Genomic DNA, 15,332 nt, shown 5'->3' with positions numbered 1-15,332 from the left:
AAAAAATACAAAAAACTAGCCGGGCGAGGTGGCGGGCGCCTGTAGTCCCGGCTACTCGGGAGGCTGAGGCAGGAGAATGGCATAAACCCGGGAGGCGGAGCTTGCAGTGAGCTGAGATCCGGCCACTGTACTCCAGCCTGGGCGACAGAGCGAGACTCCGTCTCAAAAAAAAAAAAAAAAAAAAGAAAAAAGTTATACACTCAAGCCGGGCATGTGGCTCACGCCTGTAATCCCATCACTTTGGGAGGCCGAGGTGGGTGGATCACGATGTCAGGAGTTCGAGACCAGCCTGACCAATATGTTGAAACCCCGTCTCCGTTAAAAATACAAAAATTAGCCGGGCATGGTGGTGTGTACCTATAGTCCCAGGTGTTTGAGAGGCTAAGGCAGGAGAAGTGCTTGAAGCCAGGAGGCGGAGGTGAGCTGAGATCGCACCACTGCACTCCAGCCTGGGCGACAGAGTGAGACTCGTCTCATCAAAGGAAAAAAAAAAGTTATACATTCATTTGTATGTGAAACTAAATGCTTCCCCAAATACAATTACTGTCTTCTGGAATTCCTGCCGTTTGTCACGCTGTACTGTTACCTGTGTACTTCTCTGCAGGCTTTTTTTTTTTTGAGACAGCGTCTTACTCTGTCGCCCAGACTGGAGTGCAGTGGCACAGTCTTGGCTCACTGTAGTCTCTACCTCCTGGGTTCAAGTGATTCTCCTGCCTCAGCCTCCCCCGTAGGTGGGATTACAGGTGCCGACCACCATGTCCGGTTAATTTTTGTATTTTAGTAGAGACATGGTTTTACTATGTTGGCCAGGCTAGTCTTGAACTACTGGCCTTGAGTGATCCGCCCACCTCAGCCTCCCAAAGTTTTGGGATTACAGGCGTGAGCCACCACTCCCCAACCTTTAAACTCCTCAAGGACAAAGTGTTTTCCCATGGTTTGCACTGACCCTAGGCCAGTGTCTGTCAGCTCAGCTCTGCTGAAAAGCTTCTAGTTGTTAAGTGTGGTGCATAACTGCTCCTGGTTCATGCCCATCAAGACAGGTTTTTGCACTGCATTTTATCTTGCACTGTGGCCTGTTTCTAGCCTATCTGTTTCAGAGAGCATCGTCCTTGCTTCCCTGAGGGCAGGGGACTGACGCCTGGGGAATCCTGGCCTGGGAGCATCCATGCTTCTATATGGGACTATCTCCTCATCGCCTCACAGGGAGTGGGCAATTACACCATCTGTGTCTCTGAAAAATCCAGACCTTCATGTCCTGATCAGTTTACATTGCCCAGACCATATTAGTCATAAGAATGGCACTGAGTGCCACTAGTGTGCTGGATGCTTTTTATGTTTCGTTTTTGTTTGTTTTGTTTTTTTGAGACGGAGTCTCACTCTGTTGCCTAGGCTGGAGGGCAGTGGTGTGATCTTGACTCACTGCAACCTCCACCTCCTGGGTTCAAGTGATTCTACCTCAGCCTTCTGAGTATCTGGGATTACAGGCACCTACCACCATGCCCAGGTAATTTTTTGTATTTTTAGTAGTGATGGGGTTTTACCATGTTGGCCAGGCTGGTCTCAAACTCCTGGCCTCAAGTGATCCATCTGCCTCAGTCTCCCAAAGTGCTGAGATTACAGGCGTGAGCCACTGTGCCCGGCCCTATTCAGTATTCTTTAGTTTGGAGCAGTTCCTCACAGCCTTTCCTTGACTTTTTTTTTTTTTTTTTTGAGACAGGGTCTTGCTCTGTCACTCATGTAGGAATGCAGTTGCATGATCATGACTCACTGTAGCCTTAAGCTCCTGAACTCAAGCAATCCTCCCACCTCAGCCTCACTAGTAGCTGGGACCATAAGCGTGTGCCACCATCCTGGGCTAATTTTTGTATTTTTAGTAGAGATGAGGTTTTGCCATGTTGCCCAGGCTAGTCTTGAACTACTGGACTCAGAAGTGATCCACTCACCTCAGCCTCCCAAAGTGCTGGGATTACAGACATGAGCCACCACACCCGGCTTTGACTTTGAAAACTTTGACACATTTGAAGACTGTGACATTTTACCAATTACTTTGTCGAATGTCCCTCAATTTGGGTTTCACCATGATGGCTCTTTCACTATGATAAGATTCATGTACCTTGGAAGGAAGATGTGTTTCCATTGTCTTCCTGCTGCTTCATGGCAACTTGTGTGGATGCATCGGTTTATTCATTGTCTCGTGTGTCAGTTTCTAGTCTTATGCTGACACAATAGAGGCTCTTGTGAGCCTCATCGTATGTACATCACGTTGTCCGTGTTTCAGGTATATCTGTAGGAAGATCCTAAGGAATTTCTGATTGTGAGGGTCCATTCCCTGTGGTATTGAGGGAAGGGGCTGCATTGCCCTCATTGAGGATGTACTAATTCACATTTTCTTCAGCAGTTTTGGTTTTATATTGTTTGCCTCCTGGTGACTGGAGTCTTTTTTGCCCAGTGGTTTTGTTTGACTCTCCATCTTTTTTTTTTTTTTTTTTTTTGAGATGGAGTCTTGCTCTGTTGCCTGAGCTGGAGTGCAGTGGCACGATCTCGGCTCACTGCAAGCTCTGCCTCCCGGGTTCACTCCATTTTCCTCCCTTGGCCTCCCGAGTAGCTGGGACTACAGGCGCCCGCCACCACGCTCAGCTAATTTTTTGTATTTTTAGTAGAGACGAGGTTTCACTGTGTTAGCCAGGATGGTCTTGATCTCCTGACATCGTGATCCACCCACCTGGGCCTCCCAAAGTGCTGGGATTACAGGCGTGAGCCACTGCACCTGGCCTGACTCTCCATCTTATAAATAAGGGGAAGACCTGAGGGGCTTGCCTAGGGGTACGGTGCCTGTCGGAAGGGAGCTTTGGCACACCACATAGCTGTTCCCTGGCCGTCTGTGATTATCCTGGGTTTTGTTGGTAGTGAATAGTAAGGTTACTTTGTCATCGCTATTTTTCCTGCATTCTTGAGTTCCTTAGGGCATAGGAAAGGGCCACATGTGACCCTAGGTCCATGGTTTGGCCACCTTAGATAACTGAGAGCTCTCTACTAGTTGGTGGAAGGGTGCAGAGTAATAGACCATGGTCTTTGTAGCCATGGGTTGGCCAGGTTTGTCACTAATCCTCCAAGAAATATTGGGGTCTGATTCTAAAAGCAGTATTGATTGGTGAAGTCTCTTTACTACCCTAATCGAATTTGTGATAACGAAAGGATTTGTCATGTGAAGAGTTATCATTAAGAAATCTCAGGCCGGCCGGGCGCGGTGGCTCAAGCCTGTAATCCCAGCACTTTGGGAGGCCGAGACGGGCGAATCACAAGGTCAGGAGATCGAGACCATCCTGGCTAACCCGGTGAAACCCCGTCTCTACTAAAAAGTACAAAAAACCAGCCGGGCGAGGTGGCGGGCGCCTGTAGTCCCAGCTACTCGGGAGGCTGAGGCAGGAGAATGGCGTAAACCTGGGAGGCGGAGCTTGTAGTGAGCTGAGATCTGGCCACTGCACTCCAACCTGGGCAACAGAGCGAGACTCCGTCTCAAAAAAAAAAAAAAAAAAAAAAAAAAAAAAAAAAAAAAAGAAATCTCAGGCCGGGCGTGGTGGCATAAGCCTGTAATCCCAGCACTTTGGGAGGCCGAGACGGGCGGATCATGAGGTCAGGAGATCGAGACCATTCTGGCTAACACGGTGAAACCCCGTCTCTACTAAAAAATACAAAAAACTAGCCGGGCACGGTGGCGGGTGCCTGTAGTCCCAGCTACTCGGGAGGCTGAGGCAGGAGAATGGCGAGGACCCAGGAGGCGGAGCTTGCAGTGAGCTGAGATCCGGCCACTGCACTCCAGCCTGGGTGACTCCGTCTCAAAAAAAAAAAAAAAGAAATCTCGTTGGCCAGGTACAGTGACTCACGCTTGTAATTCCAGGACGTTGAGACACTAAAGGCGGGAAGGTCACTTGAGTCCGAGATGGCTTGAGAACAGCCTGGGCAACATAGTGAGACTCCATCTCTACAAATAAAATTTGAAAATTAGCCAGGTATGGTGGTGTGCACCTATAGTCCCAGCTACTCCGGAGGTTGAGTTGGGAGGATCACTTGAGCCTGGGCAGTCAGGGCTACAGTGAGCTGTAATTGCACTACTGCACTCCAGTCTGGGCAACAGAGCCAGATCTTAGCTCAAAAAAAAAAAAAAAAAAAAAAAATGTCAAATTGTTAACACTCACTAGTTTGTCGGTCTGCATTGTAACCTGGAATTTCAGTCAGACTTCTCCAGGAAAAGACTGAACTGAGTCAGTGCCTGATCAGAGCAGTTCTCCTCTGGCACATGAGCAGCTGTGCTCTTGGCACTTTTGTTTTGTTACATGTGTTTAGAGATCGTCTATGAGTCAGGAGAAGCTAAGAGGTTAGAACCTCCTCACGTCTGATACCCCATTTTGTTAGATAGTCCAATAGTCCCCAGCCTTTTTGGCACCAGGGACTAGTTTTGTGAAAGACAGTTTTTCTTTCTTTTTTTTTTTTTTGAGACAGAGTCTCACTCTGTCACCCAGGCTGGAGTGCAATGGCGCGCTCTTGGTTCACTGCGAACCCCACCACAACCCCCGCCTCCCGGATTCGAGCGATTGTCCTGCCTCAGCCTCCTGAGGAGCTGGGATGACAGGCATGTGCCACCGTGCCTGGCTAATTTTGTATTTTTAGTAGTGACGGGGTTTCTCCATGTTGCTCGGGCTGGTCTTGAACTCCCAACCTCAAGTGATCTGCCCGCCTCGGCCTGCCAAAGTGCTGGGATTACGGGCTTGAGCCACCGCGCTGGGCCGTTTGTGGTTATCTCAAACTAGTCAAGCATAGAAACAGCATATTGTTAATGTCCTTTGTGATAAAAAGTTGAATTTTATAAAATTCTTGACTTTGATATTACATGGTAACCAAGAGTGCTCAATATAAGTATTTAATACATGCAATCTAGAGTGATGCTGGGGGCAGTAAAGACTGAACTTGACAAATGAAGGATCATCAGTGTGCAAGTGTCTTCCAGAGAAGGGACAAAAGAAGCATGAAAAAATGAGCTAGTTAATAGCAAATTGGGAAGCACAGTTTTTCTCACTCGTACCTTGAGTATGAGAAAATTTGACCATGGTCAGGTATGGTGGCTCATGCCTGTAATCTTAGCACTTCAGGAGGCCAAGGTGAAAGGATAGCTTGAGGCCAGGAGTTTGAGACCAGCCTAAGCAATATACTAAGACCCTGTGTCTATTTTTGTTTGTTTGTTTGTTTTTGAGACAAGGCGTTGCTCTGTTACACAGGCTGGAGTGCAGTGGCACGATCTCGGCTCACTGCAGCCTCCACCTCCCAGGCTCAAGTGATTCTCCTGTCTTGGCACCCACCGTCTTATCCTCCCAAGTTGCTGGGGCTATAGGCACATGCCACCACACATGGCAAATTTTGTATTTTTGGTAGAGACAGGATTTTGCCATGTTGCCCGGGCTGGTCTCAATCCCCTGAGCTCAGGTGATCCACTTGCCCCAACCTCCCAAGGTGCTTGGATTACATGCATGAGGCACTGTGCTAGGCTTTTATTTATTTATTTATTTATTTATTTATTTTTTTTTTTTTTGAGGAGGAGTCTGGCTCTGTGGCCCGGGCTGGAGTGCAGTGGCCGGATCTCAGCTCACTGCAAGCTCCGCCTTCCGGGTTTACGCCATTCTCCTGCCTCAGCCTCCCGAGTAGCTGGGAACACAGACGCCCGCCACCGCGCCCGGCTAGTTTTTTGTATTTTTTTAGTAGAGACGGGGTTTCACCGTATTAGTCAGGATGGTCTTGATCTCCTGACCTCGTGATCCGCCCGTCTCGGCCTCCCAAAGTGCTGGGATTACAGGCTTGAGCCACCGCGCCTGGCCGCTAGGCTTTTATTTAAAAGAAAAAAGGGCCGGGTACGGTGGCTCACGCCTGTAATTCCAGCACTTTGGGAGGTCGAGGAGGGCGGATCACGAGGTCAGGAGATCAAGACCATCCTGACTAATACAGTGAAACCCTGCCTCTACTAAAAATACAAAAAATTAGCCGAGCATAGTGGCGGGAGCCTGTAGTCCCAGCTACTGGGGAGGCTGAGGCAGGAGAATAGCATGAACCCAGGAGGTGGAGCTTGAGGTGAGCCCAGATTGCGCCACTGCACTCCAGCCTGGGCGAAAGGGCAAGACTCTGTCTCAAAAAAAAAAAGAAAAGAAAAACGAAATTTTGACCAAAGGAAGAAGTAGTGCCGGGCGCGGTGGCTCAAGCCTGTAATCCCAGCACTTTGGGAGGCCGAGACGGGTGGATCACGAGGTCAGGAGATCGAGACCATCCTGGCTAACACGGTGAAACCCTGTCTCTACTAAGAAATACCAAAAAACTAGCCGGGCGAGGTGGCGGGCGTCTGTAGTCCCAGCTACTCGGGAGGCTGAGGCCGGAGAATGGCGTGAACCCGGGAGGCGGAGCTTGCAGTGAGCTGAGATCTGGCCACTGCACTCTAGCCTGGGCTACAGAGTGAGACTCCATCTCAAAAAAAAAAAAAAAAAAAAAAAAAAGAAGTAGTGAGCACTTCATGGAGTTGCAGCAAAGAGACAGTCTTGTATAATAACAATGACAATTTTACATGCATGTCAACATGGAAAGGCACCTTTCCTGTTGAAAAAGGCACATAGGTATAAATGAGTACTTCTGAAAACCAGAACCCTGTCCTGAAGATGGTGAAGTTCCTTTATGTGTATTTGGTGTTGAGATTATTTAAAAGCCGCAAGTCTCTTCCCAGTGGTTCAGTTTAAGAGCATCAAAGCAAAAATATCACCGGGCATTTCCTCTGTCTTTTAAGCTGATAGGGATGGAAGAAGAAAGGAAAAATTTGGAAAAAAGACAGAGGATGGATGTGTTGTTTTGTGTGCATGTGCAGCCCATAGAGAAGGTTATTACGTTTGTCACAATAAACTAGTTCTTTCTTGTTGTTGTTTTGAGACGGAGGCTTGCTGTGTTGCCCAGGCTGGGGTGCAATGGAGCGATCTCAGCCCACTGCAACCTCTGCCTCCCAGGTTCAAGCAATTCTCCTGCCTCAGCCTCCGGAGTAGCTGGGATTATAGGCGTGTGCCACCACAGTCAGCTGATTTTTGTATTTTTAGTAGAGACGGGGTTTCGCCATGTTACCCAGGCTGGTCTCAAAACTCCTGACCTCAGGTGATCCACCCGCCTTGGCCTCCCAAAGTACTCACAGACATAAGCCACCATGCCCAGCCAATAAACTAGTTCTTGTAGTGCTTGAGTACTGGATACTTTAGTACCAACTAAAGAACAGAGATGATTTAATTTAATTTAATTTAATTTAATTTAATTTAATTTAATTTTTTTTTTTGAGACGAGTTTCTCTCTTGTTGCCCAGGCTGGAGTGCAGTGGTATGACCTCGGCTTACTGCAAACTCCGCCTCCCAGATTCAAGTGATTCTCCTGCCTGAGCCTCACGAGTAGCTGGGATTACAGGCATGCACCACCATGCCCAGCTAATTTTGTATTTTTAGTAGAGATGGGGTTTCACCATATTGGCCAGGCTGGTTTTGAACCCCTGACCTCAGGTGATCCACCCACCTTGGCCTCCCAAAGTGCTGGGATTACAGGCATGAGCCACTGTGCCTGGCCCAATTTTTTATTTTATTTTATTGTATATTTTATATTTTGTTTTATTAATTTAGTTTTTGAGACAGAATCTTGCTCTGTTGCCCAGGTTGGAGTGCAGTGGCACAATCTCAGCTTACTGCAATTTCCGCCTCCTGGATTCAAGCAATTCTCCTGTCTCAGCTTCCCAAGTAGCTGGGATTACAGATGCACACCACCACACCCAGCTAATTTTTGTATTTTTAGTAGAGATGGGGTTTCTCCATGTTGCCTAGGCTGGTCTCGAACTCCTGACCTCAGGTGATTCACCTGCCTTGGCCTCCCAAAATGTTAGGATTATAGGCGTGAGCCGCTGTGCCCGATCTGGTTTTTTTTTTTTTTTTTTTGAGACGGAGTCTTGCTCTGTCCCCCAGGCTGGAGTGCAGTGGCGCGATCTCGGCTCACTGCAAGCTTCGGCTCACTTCAAGCTCCGCCTCGTGGGTTCACACCATTCTCCTGCCTCAGCCTCCCGAGTAGCTGGGACTACAGGCGCCCGCCACCACACCTGGCTAATTTTTTTGTATTTTTAGTAGAGATGGGGTTTCACCGTGTTAGCCAGGATGGTCTCGATCTCCTGACCTCGTGATCCGCCCGCCTTGGCCTCCCAAAGTGCTGGGATTACAGGCTTGAGCCACTGCGCCCGGCCTCGATCTGGTTTTTTAATATTATCTGCAGTTACATTGATGAAGGAATATATTTTACAGGTTTTTCTGTTGTTAGGAGGAAGGGGGCATTGCCTAAAGTAATAAGGCTAATTTTAGGCAAACAGACCAAAGCTTAGTCATTAAGCTTACTGCCTTTGGAGCTGTTGTTCTAAAATAACATAGATCCCTTTTTTTGGTTCTGTTTTTGCTTGGAATAACTTTCAAACTACCGCTTCCAAACTTGCAGCATATTTCTTTTGACTGTTCTAATAATAGCAAAGTTTTGGTTTTTGACGATAGGTTTAATTTTTGGAAATGGCAAAAAGCCATTCAGAACAAAATGATTATTTTGGGTAATTGAACTGTGTGATACTCAGAGATTTTCCAGATATACCAAGCAACGGAACTAAGTAAAATATGAAGCTTATAAAGTATATTTTAAAGGATAATTTTTATGTTTACGTACAAGTTCTAGTGTGTTGATTATGAAGCTTATAAAGTACATTTTAAAGGATAATTTTTGTGTTTATGTACAAGTTCTAGTGTGTTGATGTAAAGTAAGAAGACTCATTAACATAACATTTACAGCTGGGCACGGAGGCCCACGCCTGTAATCTCAGCACTTTGGGAGGCCGAAGCAGGCGGATCAGTTGAGGTCAGGAGTTTGAGACCAGCCTAGCCAACACGGTGAAACCCCGTCTCTACTGAAAACACAAAAAAATTAGCCAGGCATGGTGGCGGGTGCCTGTAATCCCAGATATTCAGAAGGCTGAGGTGGGAGAATTGATTGAACCTGGAAGGCAGAGGTTGCAGTGAGCCAAGATGGTGCTACTGCACTCTAGCCTTCCAGCCTGGGTGACAGTGACCCAGTTTCAAAACAACAACAAATTTACAACTGCTGCAGATGATTAATTGTTACAGTTGGGAGGAGGGTAAATTCTCCCCCATTACTTCCAGCTATGGTGTTGGTCTCTCTTTTGCAAGCTTGGCTAGTTTAATGAATGCGTATACATACCATGCCTGTTTCCTCACCTCAGGTTAGTTTTTGCCTGTCCAAAATGCTAGAGCAGCAAGGTCTGGGCTTAATATAGGATATGGTTTTCTTAGGGGAAAGAAAAGTAGTTGATTGGCTGGGCATGGTGGCTTAAGCTGTACTGCCAGCACTTTGGGAAGCCAAGGCAGGAGAATCGCCTGAGCCCAGGAGTACAAGACCAGCCTGGGCAACATGGTGAGACCTTTCTCTATTTAAAAAAAAAGAAAGGGCCGGGCGCGGTGGCTCACACCTGTAATCCCAGCACTTTGGGAGGCTGAGGCAGGCGGATCACAAGGTCAGGAGATTGAGACCACGGTGAAACCCTGTCTCTACTAAAAATACAAAAAATTAGCCAGGTGCGGTGGCAGGTGCCTGTAGTCCCAGCTACTCGGGAGGCTGAGGCAGGAGAATGGCCTGAACCCAGGAGATGGAGCTTGCAGTGAGCCGAGATTGTGCCACTGCACTCCAGCCTGGGGGACAGAGCGAGACTCTGTCTCAAAAAAAAAAAAGAAAGAAAAGTAGTTGGTAAAACAATTAAGAATGTGCTACTTAGAGATAAAGACTACAAGAGCTAGCCAGGGTGTACTTGGAACATTCTCAGGGAACAGATAAACAAAGCAGAGACTTCCAGCCAATTTCTCTTCACCCTGCTAGTTCACAGAGTAACTGCCTGGTGTCTGATTTGTCCGGTGTCTCTCAGTGAAGCCAGTGTGACAAAGCCCCTTTTGTCACCTTTCTGACCAATAAGGGGTGAGGTGTGGGGCTTTCTTTAGCCTTGGGCTGGAGGATGTTGAATTTTCCCTTGGAAAAATGGAAAATAAAAACCTCATGGGAAATTGCTCTTTTTTTTTTTTTGAGATGGAGTTTCGCTCTTGTTGCACAGGCTGGAGTGCAATGGCATGATGTTGGCTCACCACAACCTCCATCTCCCAGGTTCAAGCTATTCTCCTGCCTTAGCCTCCTGAGTAGCTGGGATTACAGGCATGTGACACCAGGCCCGGCTAATTTTGTATTTTTAGTAGGGATGGGCATTTGTCCATGTTGGTCAGGCTGGTCTCGAACTCCTGACCCAGGTGATCTGCCTGCCTTCCTTCCAAAGTGTTGGGATTACAGGTGTGAGCCACTGCACCTGGCCTTTTTTTTTTTTTTTTTGAGAAGGAGTCTTGCTCTGTAGCACAGGCTGGAGTGCAGTGGTATGATGTCGGCTCACTGCAACCTCCGCCTCCCAGGTTCAAACAATTCTCCTGCCTCAGCCTCTCAAGTAGCTGGGATTACAGGCACCTGCAACCATGCCCAGCTATTTAATTTTTAGTAGAGACGGGCTTTCACCATGTTGGTCAGGCTGGTCTCCAACTCCTGACCTCAGGTAATCCACCTGCCTTGGCCTCTCAAAGTGTTGGGATTACAGGCGTGAGCCACTGTGTCCAGCCCAGAAATTGCTTATTAATGAAAGAAACATTACCCTGAAATCAGGACTTCTCAAAAATTGTTTATCTTGTTCATTAATGTTTTACTATCTGGGCCTCCCTTGTGCTTTGTTCTCCAAAACTCATGGTATCATACACTTGGGTATTTTACTTGATTTTGTTTTTATTTTTTTGTGTGTGTTTTTTGAGAGATGGTATCTCACTCTGTTGCCCAGGTTGGAATGCAGTGGCTCAGTCACGGCTCATTATAGCCTTTAACTCCTGGGCTTGAGGGATCCTCCCACCTCAGCCTCCCGAATAGCTAGGACTACAGGTGAGCACCACTGTGCCTGGCTGATTTTTAAATTTTATTTTATTTGTAGAGACAAGGTCTTGCTGTGTTGCCCAGGCTGGTATCAAACTTCTGGCTTCAAGCAATACTCCTGCCTTGGCCTCCCAAAGTGCTGGGATTACAAGCATAAGCTACTGCCGTTGGTCCACTTGTGTATTGTCTATGACAAAGCCAGCTAAAAACCCACTACTTGAGTCTGGGTGCAGTGGCTCATGCCTATAATCCCAGCACTTTGGGAGGCTGAGGTGGGTGGGTCACCTGAGGTCAGGAGTTTGAGACCAGCCTGGCCAACATCGTGAAACCCCATCTCTACTAAAAATACAAAAATTAGCTGGGCGTGGTGGCGGGTGCCTGTAATCTCCGCTTCTTGAGAGGCTGAGGCAGGAGAATTGCTTGAACCCGGGAGGCAGAGGTTGCAGTCAGCCGAGATTGTACCATTGTACTCCATTCTGGGTGACAAAAATGAATTTCCATCTCCAAAACAAAACAAACAAACAAAAAACCGCACTACTTGAACAGATAACGCTTACAGAAGCTACTAAATTAACTGACTCCAAACACATTGTGGGTATTGGGATCTGGTTTATGAAGCCACAGCAAGCCTGGGTATGGTGGCTCATGCCTGTAATCCCAATACTTTGGGAGGCTGAGATGGGAAGATTGCATGAACCCAGGAGTTCAGCACCAGCCGGGGCAATATATTGAGACCCTGTCTCTTACAAAAAAGAAAAGAAAAGAAAATCTTTTAAACAAAAAAGTCTCGGCAGGGCGCGGTGGCTCAAGCCTGTAATCCCAGCACTTTGGGAGGCTGAGATGGGTGGATCACGAGGTCAGGAGATCGAGACCATCCTGGCGAACACGGTGAAACCCCGTCTCTACTAAAAAGTACAAAAAAACTAGCCGGGGAGGTGGCGGGCGCGTGTAGTCGCAGCTACTTGGGAGGCTGAGGCAGGAGAATGGTGTGAACCCTGGAGGCGGAGCTTGCAGTGAGCTGAGATCTGGCCACTGCACTCCAGCCTGGGCCACAGAGCGAGACTCCGTCTCAAAAAAAAAAAAAAGTCTCTGGGAAGGGGACCACACATTCTTGCATGAGTCAGATGTGCTCCTTCTTGGGAAGAATGATTACCTCGAGAGTGGTCCCAGATGGCCTCTGGCGTTCCCTAGAGGTGGTTTGCCTTGTTTACCTACCACAGTGCTTGACTCAAGTTGCCCATTAAATATGTGTTGCATGGATGATGAACTAAAATTGACTATTATGAATTCCCAAGTTCCTCGAAAGTGTTTGATAATTGCTTTGATTCTACCAAAGATTATCTGACCTTTTGATGCCAGACTTGGCATTATTAATTTGAAAGGCTGAAGGAGAAAAATGGTCCAATTTATTGAGAAGGGGAAAAAAAAAGGTAACTGGAAAATAATGGAATGGATTAGCAGTCTCAAAGGAATATCTTAGTTGTCTTGAAGTTGAGCCCTGCATCAGTCTCCTCAGGGAGAAATGTTTTTTGTTTGTTTTTGTTTGTTTTTGTTTTTGTTTTTTTAAATCACAGAATGCTTGCAATCGGTAAGAAAAATCTAAATTACAAGGGTGAAATTGGAATTTCCAGGAGTTGAACCTGGAAGTGGAAAACATTGTCAGAATAAAAGGATGTCCTTGAAATCGCTCACTCCCACTCTGCCTTAGAGATAAGTGTCAACATAAATTGTAAGAGACTGGGAGGAAATGGCTCAATTACCCTTCAAGCTAGAAGGCATCTCTTGCTGAGTATTTCATTCAGTCACCTATTCAGCAAATGTTAACTCTGTGTATGGCAGGCTTTCCACTTTGCTGTAATGAGGGCAGCATCACCTACATGTCAGTGTAGAGCTGATAATTGTTCAAGAACGGGTGCCTGAAGAACCTGCTGCCATGGGTATGAACTGAGGACATGGGGAAGGGAAAGGAGATACAGTCTTGACCCCCACCCCCGCCCCAAGATGGGGATGTTTGAGGATGCGTGGATAGTCCAGGGAAGAGCAGGAGGAAGCTAACGTGAGAAGTGAATACTGAGAGAGCGTCCTGGAAGGATTTCAAGGCTCTCTCACCCGTTTTTAAAGGTAGAGCCTGACTGGGAATGGTGGTGCATGCCTATAATCCCAGTGCTTTGATAGGCTGAGGTGGGAGCATCACTTGAGCCCAGGAGTTCGAGGCTGCAGTGAGCTATGATTGTACCACTGCACTCCAGCCTGGGTGACAGAGGTGAGACCATTTCTTAATAAGTGAGTAAGTAAGTGAATCAATGAATGAATACAGAGTCTACATTAGGTTTGATTATCCTTGGCGAAAGCTAACAATCCAAATTTATAATCACTGGAAGTAGCCTTTCCTTCTACTATCTTTCAGATTCATGTTTCATTTTTTGTCTCTCAGGGTAATCTTTGTCAGGAATTTATATGTCAGGGAAGGAAGGGTCCAGGGAGTTTTGTTTTGTTTTTTGAGACAGAGTCTCACTCTGTCGTCCAGGCTGGAGTGCAGTGGCGCGATCTCGTCTCACTGCAACCTCCACCTCCCAGGGTCAAGTGATTCTCCTGCCTCAGCCTCCCCAGTAGCTGGGACTACAGGCGTGTGCCACTACGCCCAGCTAATTTTTGTATTTTTAGTAGAGACAGGGTTTCATAATGTTGGCCAGGCTGGTCTCAAACTCGTGACCTCAGGTAATCTGCCTGCCTCGGCCTCCGAAAGTGCTGGGATTACAGGCGTGAGTCACTGTGTCCAGCATCTAGGGAGGTTTTTGAAAATTAAGTTCTCACTGGGCACAGTGGCTCATGCCTGTAATCCCAGCACTTTGGGAGGCTGAGGCAGGTGGATCACCTGAGGTCCAGAGTTTGAGACCAGCCTGGCCAACATGGTAAAACCCCGTGTCTACTAAAAATAAAAAAGTAGCCGCGTGTGGTGGTGCACGCCTGTAATCCTAGTTACTTGGGAGGCTGAGACAGGAGAATTGCTTGAACCTGGGAGGCGGAGGTTGCAGTGAGCTGAGATCATGCCACTGCACTCCAGCCTGGGCGACAGAGTGAGACTCCGTCTCAAAAAAAGAAAAAAATTATGTTCCAAGACCTCACCACACCCAATGAGAAGAAAGACCAAATCTTTCTGTTAATGGCAGCTAAATGGAAGGGCAGGTGGGTTCTTGGCATTCATGCTGGCCTAAGCCCAAATCCCTGGGAGGCTGCCAGCAGGTGTTGGGTAACTCTGGTCACCAGCAGTTGCTTCAGATGCCACTGCAGTAACCCGGTATGACACACGAGAGACCCAGGCAAATGTGAGAGTGGGTTAACTGTGCTGTGAATAGGAGTAACCTCAGATGAAAACTGGGGCTTACTCAGCTACAAAAAGTTGGAAAGCTTCCCCTGCCTTCATGAGGTACCATTGTAAGCTAGTGTGATGGTAAAATTCCCATAACACCCGTCTGGCTGCCCATGTTAAGTTGATAAAGTCAAGATCTTTTCTAAGGGTTAATAAATGGAGTTAATCCCCAAATACAAATTTGGACTGTTTCAGAGATGTGAATACAGCTGTGATGGAGTTGCTCATCATGGCTTATGCACTGAAGACTGCCTGTGCCAGGAATATTATTGGGGTCATCCCCTACTTCCCCTACAGCAAGCAGAGCAAGATGAGGAAGAGAGGTTCCATTGTGTGCAAGCTGCTAGCATCCATGCTGGCAAAAGCAGGTGAGTGTGCGCCGGGGCCCTGGGGTTCCAGCATGATCCTTTAGGGCTCTTTCCTAGTCGGGCTTAGTTCATACCTCAGATACCCAATTTGGGATCTGAGTGTTTGTTTCCTTTTGAACAGTTTTGGCTAAGGATATGTGAGCTTGGTTAGAAATTCTGTTTTTTCCCTTATTCGCTTCGTCTTACTTTAGAATACCATTGCTTTAGTGTCTTCTCTTCTCTGTCATCTGTCACGTATCTTCTATTTCATCTTGTCATCGTTAAATTCTTAGCTGGCAGTCTTGGCATTCTTATGTGATCTTTTGATCTTCAGGTCTGGATTTCTGTACCTGCTTTGTTAGCTAAATTCCATTTTTGTTCATAGTATTCAAGCTGGATTTTCTTTTACTACCTCTCCCCTACCTTTGCCTTTCTACATAGCAGCTCATTTTCATTGCTTTATTCTCCTTATGTAGCGGGGGCACACTTTCTGGCCTGTAAATCAATGTAGTATTTTACATTTGGGTTTCTATTCATCTGATGTCTATTCTGAAACTTTAACA

General features: G+C 47.0%; 1 protein-coding gene across 3 annotated transcripts in view; it reads left to right on the top strand.

Annotated features, from left to right (window-relative positions):
* Nucleotides 1-15,332, top strand: part of PRPSAP1 (phosphoribosyl pyrophosphate synthetase associated protein 1) — a 57,675-nt gene that overhangs the window by 20,140 nt on the left and 22,203 nt on the right. For all 3 annotated transcript variants that reach the window (XM_025361039.1, XM_025361041.1, XM_025361040.1), the window contains one exon: nucleotides 14,618-14,790. In XM_025361039.1, coding sequence (XP_025216824.1) covers nucleotides 14,618-14,790 — 173 coding nt within the window. The remainder of the gene's footprint in view (nucleotides 1-14,617; nucleotides 14,791-15,332) is intronic.

This window comes from Theropithecus gelada, chromosome 16 (genome assembly GCF_003255815.1).
Source record: "Theropithecus gelada isolate Dixy chromosome 16, Tgel_1.0, whole genome shotgun sequence".
Classification (NCBI taxonomy): domain Eukaryota; kingdom Metazoa; phylum Chordata; class Mammalia; order Primates; family Cercopithecidae; genus Theropithecus; species Theropithecus gelada.
The sequence above is the reverse complement of the archived record's forward strand: the minus strand, read 5'-3'. Positions and strand labels throughout refer to the sequence as shown.